We start from the raw sequence: 15,000 nt of genomic DNA, 5'->3' as shown, positions 1-15,000 counted from the left end.
AAACAGAATGGAGACAGGTATATAAGAGGGGAAGAAAAACATTTCCACCACAACGTTTTCACCCACATTACCGTAGACTGTCCCAGTGGGGGTCATGCTTCATTTTTTTTTTTGGTCATCAAAAACCATGATGTGGTTGTCTCTGCAACAAGGGATCAGGACAAGGGGTGGTAACTGTCACAATATGCACATGGTGGGCTTGTACAAGACACTTAAGGCTTGTGACTATGGAGACAAATTTCGGGTCCGACAAAAATCTGTCCAATAAAATTCACAGTCATTCTAGAAAACTAGTAATGGGCAATTTTTATTGTCAAGATTTCAATATAATGCACTGTTGCCTATACACGTATATAGAGAGAGTTACTGTCACCTGATGTCCATCCCATACAAACAGTTGGGTTCCCTCGGCTATACCAGCATCCTGGACTCTTCTGCTATCATCGTCTGAAATATGGAAGAACGAGTGAGAGGTTCAAAGCCTTTGTATATTGAAGAATCTTTCCTTAATATTCAAGTGTAAGATTGTCAAACTTGAAACGATAACGATACATTTGTAGTTCAGGTTCAGGTACATTTAGGTACACAAGAATGTGATGATTTAAGTCAAGACATGTACCTACAATGTAAACAATTTTACCAACAAAGGAACAGGTACAAGCACAAGTACATTGTATGGGTACAGATACAGGTATTAGGTACACAAGCCTAACAAAATCTTACCTGACACACAGTCGTACAGGTGCAGACCTGCAGGCAGCTGTTTGGCGATGTGAAGGCACATAGGTCCGGCCCACAGACTTCCTAACATCTGTGGCAACAGTGCAGAAAAAAATTGATGGTGTCTGACAGACATTGAAACGTTGGAAGTGAGTACAATTCTGGTCGTGTTTTGAAGAACCTTACTATATGTCATTGAGTACTTTACCAACCTGATGACACTATTTATGGAGTGCAGAAAAAAATTCACAAAATTCAATGTAGTGTATACTGGACACCTGGTTATAATGAATGAAGACCTTTATTGTACATTTTTGACGAATAAAGCTATGTTTGGATCACAACATAGAGAGTTAGACAAAACATTATGTAAAAGTACCTTAGAATTTCTAACCTGACCTTGGCATTCTTTGACATTGATATACATTTTCCAATATTTTCTGTAATCTACGGCATATATTTCTCATTTTACGATTTATAGCATGGTTGAAAACTTTTTTTTTTGAAACAGCAGAAAATTGATGCATGCATGAATATAATCCATATAATCAAAATCTAATTAACATGGCATTAGTTAAAGTCAGTCCCTGACCCATACACACCTCTTGAATAGACACCTTAAGCTCTCCCAAGCTTTTCCTCCTGTCGAGCGTCAGTCTCATGACGTTGCTATGGCAACCGGGGAGGGTCTGCAGGGCTCCACCCTGGTACATGTACTCGTGGGACACCAGGACGTCTATACTGATGGTGTTAATGATCATCTCATACTCCTCCCTGTGGGAACATATTTCATGATGATGTCTGGTTTATTAGCAAAAAGTGTGCACACACAAACCATAGTTAGGTACTCATTTTCACTTGAGTGAAGTGAGTGAAAACTGCCTTTTCCGAGAGCAAATGGACCTCTGGGTTATGGGCCAAATGCTGGCACATACATGTATAGCTTAGTAGACATGAACGCACCAACCTTTCTTTTTGGAGCCTGGAATTTTCTTCAATGACTTCTGCCAACTGCCAGGCCTGCATGCCATAGGTGGGAAGACCTTTGGCTGTGAGAAAATAAAAATGTACAAAATATGTACCACAAATGTAACACATTGAAACCTGTTACTAGTACTATTTATTTGCCAATGATACAACTCATTACACGGATCTGCCTAGGCAGCTTTGGGCTGGTAGCGGCAGATCCACAGAGGTTTGTTGTTTGGAGTTTCCGTCTCCTAGGAGGACTTCCGACCAAGGATGCAAGGGGTTCCTCCTACCCCTGACTCGTGTGTCATGGCGGGTGCGTCATGCCCGAACATGCCCCTATGGCCTTTCACAGCCACAAAGGCCTGTCACTGCCACTAGCCGCAGCTATGTACTCATTTACACCTGAGTTAGGTGAGGAAAGTCGTGTAAAGTGCCTTTCCCAAGGGCACAAGATCGGTGACACGGCAAGCGGATTTGAACCCGGGACCTCTCGGGCCTGAGACCAACGCGCTCCCGATCGTGCCACGCGGTCCCCCAAGTACTAACAATAACTATTACTAACTAACAATAACTAGTACTAACAATAACTATTAGCTTTGAAAATGTTTCTGTGTATGATCATACATTTGTGTGATATGGAAAGCTTGTTAGAGATTACTTTTAGACTTTTTGATGATAATACAAGCTTTATCTAGTTACTAATAGTAATTATTTCCTAATCCAGAACTGTGAAAAATTAAAGCGATATCGATCCAGTTTAGCTCACTGAAAAATGGTGATGACAGAGAAAAGGTAGACGTTCTACAGTGTAAGTTTTTAAAGATTCATTGTACCAGGGAAATTCCCCTAGCTCTTTTTGACAAGCACAAGTAGTAATATATTGGAACCACATATTTTGCAGTAGAGCGGACAATGTGAAAAAAAACTGAAAAATTTACAGCCCCAACCTTCCTGTGGTCTTGTGAGTGACTTTCTCCTGTAAAACAGCATGTAGGCACTCTCCTTCCCCTGGTACTGGGTGTCTATCTCCGACTCCGAGATTGGGCGCACACGAGAGTCGTTAAAGTCAAACCAGAAGTTTGACACATCCGAGGGACCAGGTCTGTCAAATAAACAAGCAAACAAACAAATATCAACAAATATCCTTCCCCTGGTACTGGGTGTCTATCTCTGACTCCGGGATGGGGCGCACAAGAGAGTCGTTAAAGTCAAACCAACAGTTCAACACTTCCGAGGGACCAGGTCTGTCAAATAAACAACAAACAAACAAATATAAGGTTATCAACATGTCCAACAGCATGTAGGCACTCTCTTTCCCCTGGTACTGTGTGTCTATCTCCGACTCAGGGATGGGGCACACGAGAGTCGTTGAAGTCAAACCAGCAGTTCAACACATCCGAGGGACCAGGCCTGTAAAATAAACAAACAAACAAACAAATATCAACAAATATCCTTCCCCTGGTACTGGGTGTCTATCTCCGACTCCGGGATGGGGCGCACGCGAGAGTCGTTAAAGTCAAACCAGAAGTTTGACACATCCGAGGGACCAGGCCTGTAAAATAAACAAACAAACAAACAAATATCAACAAATATCCTTCCCCTGGTACTGGGTGTCGATCTTCGACTCCCGGATTGGACGCACACGCGAGTCGTTAAAGTCAAACCAAAAGTTCAACACATCCGAGGGACCAGGCCTATCAAACAAACAAATAAACAAACAAATATCAACAAATATCCTTCCCCTGGTACTGGGTGTCTATCTCCGACTCCGGGATGGGACGCACACGAGAGTCGTTAAAGTCAAACCAAAAGTTCAACACATCCGAGGGACCAGGCCTATCAAACAAACAAATAAACAAACAAATATCAACAAATATCCTTCCCCTGGTACTGGGTGTCTATCTCCGACTCCGGGATGGGACGCACACGAGAGTCGTTGAAGTCAAACCAAAAGTTTGACACATCCGAGGGACCAGGCCTGTCAAACAAACAAACAAACAAACAAATATCAACAAATATCCTTCCCCTGGTACTGGGTGACTCCGGGATGGGGCGCACACGAGAGTCGTTAAAGTCAAACCAAAAGTTTGATACTTCTGAGGGACCAGGTCTGTCAACACAATATAAAGACAAACAGACATATACGTGGTTACGAATACTTTCAAGGGATCAGGTCAACTAAGGGCACCCAATGCATTATTAGAGTATTAAAACCGGAATGTTCTGGATAAGACAATTGGTACGATACTGAAATTTACTTCACCATACTAGCATATTTTTCTGTGTTTAAAAAACAAAAAAAAAAAGTTGTAATAATGTATTGTAAAATTTGATAAAACTATTGCAAAAATTATGAAAAATATGCAAAGCCAAGATGTTCCAATTTTTGAATGATTCAAACTTCATATAATCACTCTAAAATGATCTTAAACTATTCTATCTCCACTGGGCACTTTGATCATAGTCAATAGGAAGAAAAGATGACCTACAGATAACAAAATTGCATCACCTTATTGCATCATTCTGTGTTGCATTCTTCACTGCAGCTGTTCTAGTCTCCACACTTTCTCCACAATTGCACTTTCCTTCTGTTGCCTGACAGCTACATTCCTGTGTTAATGATGTCTCTTCCTTCTCACAACTGTCTCCACTTGCAGAGCTGTTTGGTACTGTGTTTGTCGCTGCTGTGTCGGGTCCATTTGCAGGGATGGTCGGCTCCTTGAGCGACACCCAGTTCACAACAGGGTTGAGCTCGAAGATGTCGTCATATTTCTTGAGGAACTGCAAGGAAATACGAGGGGCGGTCAACAAGTAATGCCCCTGACCCATTTTCCACAGCAGGAGATTAATGAAACTCGGCACAGTTATTAGTCTTTCTCTTCATAGTAACCAAACAGAGTTATGCATTTCTCCCATCGTTTGATGCAGCTCTGGACACCGTTTTTGTAGGACACCCCAGGTTGGTCCTCCAACAGATGCCTCATCAATGGCAGAAGAGGGACGATCAGGTCTGGGAGCTGTTTCCACAGACTTCCGGCCATGTTTGAATTCAGGATGCCAGCGTTTTACAAGGTCATATGATGGAGCATCATCACCATAAGTTTCTTTCATTTCATCAAAAGTCTTCTTTGGTGTGCGTCCTTTCAAATACAAAAACCGGATCACTGCGCGACACTCAACTGGTTCCATTTCACACCTGGTCCATTTTGCACCTGACTCAGTTCAAACACCGGTAAATCCGAAACCACAATTAGTTCAGAGCTGTTTTTTGCAACATTACCTATAAAGATATGAATCATTACACATCTAGATCAGACGACTGGAAGTGGGTCAGGGGCATTACTTATTGACCGCCCCTCGTAGATCAAGTCTATGACTTGACTTAAAAGATTATGTTTAACAAGTTATCAAAATGACAAATCATGTTGTCATATTTCTTGAGAAACTGCGAGGAAAGAGGTAAAGATGTAAAATTTTACGATTGTTTACCAACTTATCAAAAGGTGGCTTTAAAGTCTGTTTAATAGTATGTAAAAGAGTAATATGCAATATGAGTTCCAGTTGCAAGTTTTTCCTTCAATACCAGTACTGCAATGCCCCCTAGTACAAACAAGCAGTACTGCAGACATGACAGTCACCTGCAACTCCAACTACAATATGTGACCAATAAAAGCATCTAAGTTTCAGTACACATTGAAAATATATCTTTAGGTTCCAGTGCTCTTCCTTTCTTCATCATCTACATTTCATGGTTGTTTAGTTTGAAAAACAGCAAAAAGTACAACTAGCAATTCTGCTGTTAAAGTAAGAATAAATATAAAACTGCATTATGCTGGTCTTTTGTACGTACCCTTGTGATCGGTCCATACTGTTTTTTGAAGCGCTTGTTCCACGACACTCCGGTTTGTGCCATAAGTGCCTGAAAAATATCAAATTCATCTTACAACAGTGCAGTTCAATACCAATAAACCTAATAAGAAAGCACAGGAGGAAATGCATGAAAAATATGTTTGCTAGCAATTTTAAAGAAGCATTTCAAAGTCAGACTACAGATATTTTCATGGATTTTCAGAATTCTCAAGCTTAAACTAGAAAGGTAACATTTCTAGCAAAATGCAGAATGTTTTTCCCCATAGCCTTATATCAAGCTAATATTGCACACAATACTACATCTTCATTAGGCTTGCCCTATAGTTTTGTGAACGAGTAAGAAAAATGCTCACCATTTACAATAACAGCTATTATCCATCCAAAGAATAAAGAAAAAGAACACACCAGCAACAACAATGTTTTCCCTACCAGAGAAAACATAACAAGCAGAGTTCTATACTTTTCTACTATAAGTATAGAATACAACACGTGTATTCTGTATCACCTGAGGTACCAGCCCGAATCCGACCCGCGGGAGGGCTGGGACCGAGGGTGATGCGGAATACACCGTGTTGTATTTTATTTATGTCATATCCACCTGGGAAAACACATGTTTCGATGCGCAATGCACCAGGAGTTGAGAAAATGTTGTGTCCTCGAACAAAAGATTGTAACAACAGCAATAGTTCGAAATAGTTTTGATTTACTCGGAGGAAGCCCGTGTGATACAACTTAGAACCTGTGTGATACAGAAAGTTATCACAAGGTCCAAACACGTGTATCGAACATTTTTGCGGCCAAGGTATGACATAATAGAATTTATAGCAAGTTTCTCCCTACCTGACTGAGCTTGTCCACGGTGGTGCCCCCCTCCCCCTCCTGCTGCAGTATGGCCTTCAGCAGCTGGGTGGGGTTACTGACCTCGATGTAGTCTACCTTCCCTGGTATGGGTGAAAAAGAGCTTTGTTACTGTTACAATACATTGTATTTGTATACAACCTGTGGTTCACTTAAGCCCCGGTCACAAAGCACATACGATTTCTTGCGATGGAGGTTTTATGCGCGGTATAAGCGCAGTACGTCGTAAGTCAAGGAAGAATCGGAAGCAATGTTTTAAATACATAAAGCTGTGGTCACAAAGATTATAGCGCATGCTACGATGAGGTCATAAGAGCATACCTGCGTTAATCGCAGGTATTCATAGTAAATCAGGGAGCCTCTTATGATGAAAAATAGAGCTGAAATGGATTTGGAACATGTTCAAAGTTTCTCCATCATCTGTTGTTACCTGTAGTAGGATCAGTAGGAATGGCAACTGCCTGCTCCTCTGGAGGGATCCAGACCCCCAGTCCATCCACGTCTCGGATGTAGGCGTGGTAGTGACCTCCATGGGCACTGCCCCTGAGGGGTCGCCAAAAACAATATCCAAGTTTAGTCATCCTCCTACGCAGGGACATCCAACAACCGCCTGTCTGGATGTACCCTGCTCTTTCAACCATCACTCTTAGTTCCTGTGGACGTCCCCCCCCAAACCAGCTGTCAGCCAATCAGAGAATACATGTAGGCCTTTCAGTTTTCAAAAGGGGTCTCGCATATATAAGGGTAAGCTCATTAATATTTATAAGCTTGGCAGTCAGGACCTACGGGTGATGGTTGAAAGAGCAGGGTACATCCAGACAGGCGGTTTGGCTGTTGGATGTCCCTGCGTAGGAGGATGGGTTTAGATTGAACTGCAAGGACAAAGTTTACTCTGCTCAGACAGCATAGCAAAAGTTGAGAGAGACCACTACGAGCCCGTCTGCAGGAACACAAGAGACCCAGCAGTGTGTCATCGCCTGTGGTAGAACTTGTCGGCAAGAAACAGCACAAGATAGACTGGGACAATGTTAAAGTTCTTGATCAGGATCTGGACTGGTTCGCAAGGGGTGTGAGGGAGGCCATCCAGATTCGTTGACAGAAGAGCACATTGAACAGGGACAGTGAGCGACACTATCTCAGACCTGTGTATGACTGTGTCTTGTCACGTGACAATGTCCATCGGCTGTCATGTGACAAGGATACCCACAAGATGAGATCTCCGGGTTGACAAAGAGACCGAGTTCATCTCGAAAGCTTCCCCAAGCTAATTGAACTTTAGACGTGTGTATGTGTAAATTTTTGTCAAAAGTATAGCAAAAGTTTATTTCACACTGGCAAAGACAGTAGACAGACTGTTGAAATATTTGTATAGCAGAAAAATAATGTTGTGTTTATAAGAAAACTATGTTCAATCTTCGCAAACTTACTTGTGGATGACCACTGAAAACAGCTCATACACTGTGTCTGTCTCTTGGTCTGCCTGTAAATAAAACATGAAAACTGTTACATCTTATCATAGCCTATATAAAGAGAAGTAAATTTCCAAATTTATACAATTTGTGAGCTAGAAAATTACCTATGAATATGATAAAGTATTAACTGACACTACTTGGTTTTATACCAAATTTCAAATATTTTTGACAATATTGTCAATATCTGGTTATCTGAATAAATGTAATACTATTAAGGTTGCATTGAGTTTACTATGATCCACAATTAGCTTGACATTGCAACATTATATTACAGTAACTGTAACAGCTTTTCTTGCTGTGGTTGCCGATTACCATGTATTGTAAGTTGTTTTAAAGAGACATACGGTGTTATACAGCACCATTGGGGTTACACCGCCTATTATGGGGTGACATATTATAATGGATACTACTACTACTACTACTACTACATACCACATATAGCTATACAAAACAACATAACACACAGGACAAGTAAAGTAAACAGACAATGAAAAATATATCATAAAGAAAGTAATAAACAATGAGTTTGTATCCTTACGTCTTGACAGAAGGCAGCCATGTCGAGTTCCTTCGGGAAAGTGAACTTGCCGGTCTCCTTGTACCTCTCCCACTTGACATAGTCATAGCTGAACCTGAGGAGGGAGAAGGACAGGACTGGGGGCAGCTTCTTCAGTCTGGCACCCTGGGAGGGGGAGAAAAAAGATATAATCACACAAAACGTTTGGAAAATTAACTGTGATTGATATATCATCGGGGGAGAAATATTGGTATCATATACATATAAAATGCTTTATGGTCTATTCATACATATACATATATAACGTTACATATATATGGTAAAACACTTTACTATTACAGTAACTGTAACTACTTCTACTACTCAACAGCTCGTCTTGAAAACGTTACTCTGGGAACTAGAACAATTGGCTTGCAAAAGTCACCCCTATGCTCTGGGACAATAACAAAAAAATGTTATCATATACATGTAAACTGTACAGAATGGTTTATGGTACATTCATACATATACATAGTTACATACATAGATGTGCTAAAACAACATTACAGCCTGATATACCTTGCTGTAAAACTGGCTGAATTAAGTTGGTTTTTAGTCTTAAAATAACAACCTTAACATGAAAACATGACATACTTGGCAATGATTTATACACACCAAGGCTAAAGTTAGCAATTATCAACATTACCATTTAGTAATGATGTGTTTTAAACAGACTATAAAACAGTATTTAACTTTTAAGTGTGGACTAGCACTGTTTTTTTAACATATCATATCTGGCAAAAGGTATGCTAAGATGCAGACCTTCATTACCCGTAGTAACCAGCTTCAAAAACATCGATTTAGCAAACTTGAAAATCTTTCTTGGTGGGATTTTATGTAAAATCTAGCTATATGGTCAAGTCATCAGTACTGTTATAGATACATGTAGAGTATGTTGGATTTTTGCAATGCACTGATTTCAATACCTAAACGGTTTAATGCCCGTACAGTTCTTACAATCGTTTAAATTTAACAAAAGACTATGAACTTAACTGTCTTATTTACCAGAATGGGGGACAAGGTATAATGATAATTGTATATACTTTTTAGTTACATGGTTATAATTTAGTGATACCTTTCTTGCATTAACGAGCTTGTTGCACTGCTCACATCTGTACTGATTTTTGCCTTCAAGTTTCTCCATTTCCACATACTGGTCGGTCAGGACATGCTGTAGTGAGGGGTAGCTTGCTACAGCAACAGTCAGGTCCTGGAAGTCTTCCTGTTTTTTCAGGAAGACAATAGTAGCGGAGGTCAGTTAATAAAAGAATGGTAAAAGGTGGTGGCAGGAGAGGGATTGGCTCCACCTTCCAATACAGTGCCTGAGACACAATAACAAGATAACAATCCACTGCCTCTATGGCATCAAATTTCAAAGGCTACTGGACTACCTTGACCTATCGTTTACCAATTTGCAAACCATGCCATTCGAAAACTCACACAAGTCTGAAATGTAAAACAAAACCTACCTCACGTTTGCTGATCCTTCCACACACACCACAGATGATCTGGATGGAAAAACGAATAGAACAGAAATCAAAGATCATCACTGAAAATTATATTCAGCACTGATGAATATACTGTAAGAATACCAATTAGTAGGAGGTACTTATGCACAGAGGAAGAAACTTTGTGGCCAAATAATAAGGTAATGATAAAATATTGTACACTGAAACTGAGTTTTTCTTAATCAATAGGGACATTTTCAAAGCACAGAAAATACAGTCATACACATACATACACACACAAACTAACACACATACACACACACAGATACACATACACACAGATACACACACACACAGGCACACAACACCTGCAGAAACACACAGACAGACACACACACACAAAGAAAGATACTCCATCGGGGTGAAGCAATAACTGCATTATATTTTGGATGAAGATGAGTCAACGAGAACTTTACCTGGTTGACTAATGTGCCGTGGTACAGGTTAGCGATAAGTTCTTGCCCTGATGTCCCAACAAGGGAGCTCTCTATAGCACTGAACAGGATACGGTTTAACTCCTGCACATCATGTTGTTGGAGCTCCTGCACAAATACATACAGATAAGCATCACCTTCAACTCAGGGCTCTAGCCAGCTCAAATTTTTTTTCCGTCAGCCAATTCCCATTGTCGCGAAAACACTATTCCAGGAGTTAGAGAGACTGGGCTGAGACCTTGAAAAATGGTTTTTTAATGAGATTATCGTATGCGAAAGGACGCTGACACACTAACTAACAACAATTTTAACAATAGCAAGACAAACAGTGTGTGGCTTTTATGGCCATGGACAGCATCCCCAAGCCGCCTGTAGCTTCCATCGTTAATTTTCGTCAGTCAAGGTTGATGGATTGGTTTAAAAAATTTTCTGTCACATGCAGCAAATTTCCATCAATTGACGGAAAAACGGACGCTGGCTAGAGCCCTGCCTTCAATTAACCTTAAGTGTGCCAATGGAAGCTGTGTTAGAGATTAGGGCTGTCTCCAGGACCCGTCCCTCCGTCCCAGAACGGAAATCTTATCTCAAGACGGAAAAAAAATTAACCCATCCATTCCAAAAATCTTAACAGTCAAGAAACTATTGAAAATTAATTTTCATCAAGCTTAAAATAGTATGTTTAACCGGGAAAATCAACAACTGGCTCCCAAACAATGAGTGAGACGGACAAAAATTTAAAGCTGGAGACAGCTCGGTTAGAGATATAGGTGATATTGAACTTAAGAGTGCTTGAGGCAGGGACGTTACTCCCAAGTCCCAAGCGTTGATCAATGATAAAGAAATGACACCACCTGTTGCAGTTTTACATGATTTTTCCAATGTCTCAAGCTTTTGTTAGGCATTCAAACAAAGGTGGGAGGAATCTTGTGGAATCAGTCTGCAAACAAATACTTCAAAAAATAGATGAACTTGAAAAAATTACTTATGTTCTGAGTAGTGTAATAATACTACAATACGGTAAAGATTGGGATTCAACAAGATTGTTGAATATATCATAACATACTAATAAGATGCATTTGCATTTGTATTCCAGCCACAGGTAATTTCCTTTCTTTGACCACTCTTAATTTTTACACTAGTCAGCTGTAGATACAACTGTTACATGTCTTGCGAAACATTCAAATATGACATTCTGTGACATGTTTGTCACGCACCTCACTATTAGTCCATCCGAAACTGTCGGTGAGTTCAGTGGTGCTGTAGGCCTCCTGATCGACCAATAGCAGCTTGGCAAACAGTCTCTGTAGCTGGATGGGTATGACTCTCACCTGGGGACAAAGGTCATAGTTCAAACATTTCACAATCATAGCTTTTAAAGTTTCTCTCCCTCCTATTCATAAGAGGTGCTTTTTTTTTAATATACGGAGAACTACAATTTGATATAGCCAAACCTCTAGACTACTGCATAACAGAGCTCTGCTGCATAAGAACTAACTGGCTATACTAACAACTTAACCCTCTCAACACGTCATAAAAATTTTTCCTGTATACCATATACGACATATAATTTCAGTCTATACAGGTGTCAATTAGTACTTTTTGTGTATTATTATTACAGCTGTTATGTAAGGAGTAGACTAGGAAAACTATATATTGCTGGAAAGCTCTCATAATGGCCTTTCCAAAACAAGCAAAATAAATATCATACCATCAATCTGAGGACAGCAATCGTCATGGAAACCACTCAAAAACACATTTGCAACACTCTCAAAAAAAGCTTCACAAAAGAAAACATTTGGCTAGGGACTGAGTTTTTTGTGTCATTTATCATAAAACTATGTAGAAATACTCAATTATACATATGCTGGTATGCTGTTAGAATGACCAAAAACTAAAAATCAAAGCATGATTTCAAATAAGTTCAGTGTTGATAAACAAATGTTCACCCCAATAAACAGTTGTGCCCCCCTCCCCACACCTGTAGTTGTACTATTGAAATAATGAATATGCCTTGTGCTAAATGGCAAATTATTTTTCTGGATGTTCTCCACATATCAGGGAGTCAAATAAATCCTATTACTTATGACTTGGGTAGAGAAACAGGTATCAGAGTATCTAAAATGTCAATTGAGACCAGTGACCTTTCTGACCTGACCTGGTCCTCCTCATGCCCAAGAAAAACAACAAGGAAGCATGCATGTAGAACTCATTAGACACAGTGATATCAGCTCATTTGATCTCAACAAAAACAGCTGGGTGTTGCCTTGCTGTCCCTCAAGGATTTCCCTGTCATCACTCCTGTAAGCCACCAACAAAATTATCCACCAAATTGTCTCCATTTCTGCTAAATTTACTAAATAAACCTGTAGAAAACTGAAGCCAAAACACAGGCTGGAGGCCTCAGAAACAGGGCTCAAATGCTACATCCCTTCTGGTTGGTCAAAGATACAAGCATCCTGATTGGCAGACTCTGCCAAATTTCCCATTTCACAGTAGTCAGTTTGAATTTCCCGCCGGAATTAAACCTGAAGCCACGATCGTGGCTTCTCGTGTCCTATGGGAAAGCCACGATAGTGGCTTCTCGTGCTGAGAGGGTTAACCTACATGTAGTAGTAGTAGTATCCATTGCTTGATTATACTGCTGCTGGGATCCCTGATGCAGGGGCAGCTAGTCTTCACCCCCCCCCCTTCCATGCGGCTCTGTCCAGTGGGTCGACCCATGCTATAGGCAAATTTGATTATATGTTTTAAAGGAATAAATCTTTTCTTGATTTGAAAAATTTGACCTCTAACTGCAATACAGCATTAAATATATGATGAAAGTTGATATGACTGACTGAAGAGGGTTCTTCCTTGAGGTAATGCCAAAAACTTTCTGTAGGAAATGACATTAACCTTTGCCCCTGGTTTGTCCTTGTCTGCAAGACTACCGAGCTCCTCTGGACCCAGCTGGAACAGCGATTCTGGAAGTTGAGGAGAAAGAATTAAGCACAGTCACTGTGGTATTATAAAGAATTTTCCACTTAACCTTCTTCTTTTCGGTCTGCCTAAATACCACAAACGACCACAAACGACTCGGAAATACCACAAACGACCACAAACGACTCCAATATGCAGTGTATATGGGTCAAAGACCTTGTGTGCCGCTCTGGAGACATTGTTTACACATTTATAAATTTAAAAAACGCAGCAAGTCCTGCGTATTCACCAGTTATTTCAAGTTAGTCCGCCGGTTTCAAGATCGAAGCGATTCTCGGCCGCCATGTTGGATTGCCCGTGCTAGGAGTCTACATGGGGAAGTTCTCGATACCTTCCACGGCTCCATAGACGACAGGACGATAAAACTATGGACGCTGTTGGTTCATAGATTATAGCATGGCACTATTCTATCATTGTCAACTTATAAAACTTGTATACTAAGTGTTTTTCAGCCTCAATGGCATTCATGGCGGCCAAGAATCGCTTCGATCTTGAAACCGGCGGACTAACTCGAAATAACTGGCGAATACGCAGGACTTGTTGCGTTTTTTAAATTCATAAATGTGTAAACAATGTCTCCAGAGCGCCACACAAGGTCTTTGACCCATAAACACTGCATATTAGAGTCGTTTGTGGTCGTTTGTGGTATTTCCGAGTCGTTTGTGGTCGTTTGTGGTATTTAGGCACACCCTCTTCTTTTCTCTGTAGAAACTGAGTTTGATTTGACCTGACGTGCATGCTACTGGAAAGTCCTTAGGATAGGATGCCTATGCTCTTCCACAATACCAACATATAAAACTTAATGTTACAATAAAATGACTTCATTTGTCCAAGGACCTTATAATCTAAATAAAATAATAAAATGTCCTTAATCTAACTTTAAAATTTCAACTTTATACCTGCGACATCCCAAAACTATGGCATTCAATATATCTTATCAGCTTATGACTGATGTACAGAAGCCAGTGCTACAAGAAAAACTTAAATTTTTAAAAATCTAAATCATATCTATTATACTGTCCCAAATAAAAAGACATTTCTTTGTTATCAAATTCAGGTCACGGGACAGCATATTTCAACACTTTCTGCACAAGAGGAAAAGCTTAAGTTTAAATGTAAATCATATCTATTATACTGGCCCAAATAAAAAGAGATTTCTTTGTTGTATTCAAGTCACAAGATAGCATATTTCAACAGTCAACGCTTTCTGTACAATATACATTAGATATTAACCATAAATACGACCTTATTTTCTAGAATGTGAAAGTGAAAGACAAGTTAGTAAAGACTCGGCCAAAGTTTACCTCGGAATTCCGGAGTAAACAACAAAGTCTGCAACAGGGAGTTCAGGTAGCAGGTCGCCCCTTGGTTCCGGATACCACACAGTCCCGTCACTCCCCTGGGTGATGGGGGCGGCTTGGGACCACATTTTCGGGCTCCCGGGGGTCCCGGGGATTCTGCCAAACCTCCCGCGTCTTCGTCTTCAAACAGGCTGCCGAACATGTCGGTAAAAAGGCAGAGGGAACTTCAAATCGACCAAGTTAGCACATCTGCGAGGTACTGGACAACCATGTTCGTATCCCGTCGTCCCGTGCGAGAAGTGTCGTATGATAGGTGAGAGCAGGAGGACT

At 40.5% G+C, this 15,000-nt stretch overlaps 1 protein-coding gene across 1 annotated transcript in view; it reads right to left on the bottom strand.

The window, feature by feature from the left end:
* The window catches only part of LOC118424995 (ubiquitin carboxyl-terminal hydrolase 40-like), a 26,034-nt gene extending 11,081 nt beyond the window's left edge, over positions 1-14,953 (bottom strand). The window contains exons 1-20 of the mRNA XM_035833809.1: positions 14,674-14,953; positions 13,286-13,353; positions 11,605-11,718; positions 10,373-10,498; positions 9,918-9,956; positions 9,524-9,670; positions 8,431-8,574; positions 7,848-7,900; positions 6,851-6,963; positions 6,403-6,503; positions 5,543-5,611; positions 4,202-4,473; positions 3,734-3,802; positions 3,584-3,670; positions 3,158-3,244; positions 2,640-2,794; positions 1,688-1,769; positions 1,323-1,494; positions 724-811; positions 374-447 (exon numbers count right to left, since the gene is read on the bottom strand). Of these exons, the coding sequence (XP_035689702.1) occupies positions 374-447; positions 724-811; positions 1,323-1,494; positions 1,688-1,769; positions 2,640-2,794; positions 3,158-3,244; positions 3,584-3,670; positions 3,734-3,802; positions 4,202-4,473; positions 5,543-5,611; positions 6,403-6,503; positions 6,851-6,963; positions 7,848-7,900; positions 8,431-8,574; positions 9,524-9,670; positions 9,918-9,956; positions 10,373-10,498; positions 11,605-11,718; positions 13,286-13,353; positions 14,674-14,872 (2,259 nt within the window). The 5' untranslated portion in view covers positions 14,873-14,953. The remainder of the gene's footprint in view (positions 1-373; positions 448-723; positions 812-1,322; positions 1,495-1,687; positions 1,770-2,639; positions 2,795-3,157; positions 3,245-3,583; positions 3,671-3,733; positions 3,803-4,201; positions 4,474-5,542; positions 5,612-6,402; positions 6,504-6,850; positions 6,964-7,847; positions 7,901-8,430; positions 8,575-9,523; positions 9,671-9,917; positions 9,957-10,372; positions 10,499-11,604; positions 11,719-13,285; positions 13,354-14,673) is intronic.
* Positions 14,954-15,000: the final 47 nt, after the last annotated feature.

This window comes from Branchiostoma floridae, chromosome 10 (assembly GCF_000003815.2).
Source record: "Branchiostoma floridae strain S238N-H82 chromosome 10, Bfl_VNyyK, whole genome shotgun sequence".
Classification (NCBI taxonomy): Eukaryota; Metazoa; Chordata; class Leptocardii; order Amphioxiformes; family Branchiostomatidae; genus Branchiostoma; species Branchiostoma floridae.
The sequence above is the reverse complement of the archived record's forward strand: the minus strand, read 5'-3'. Positions and strand labels throughout refer to the sequence as shown.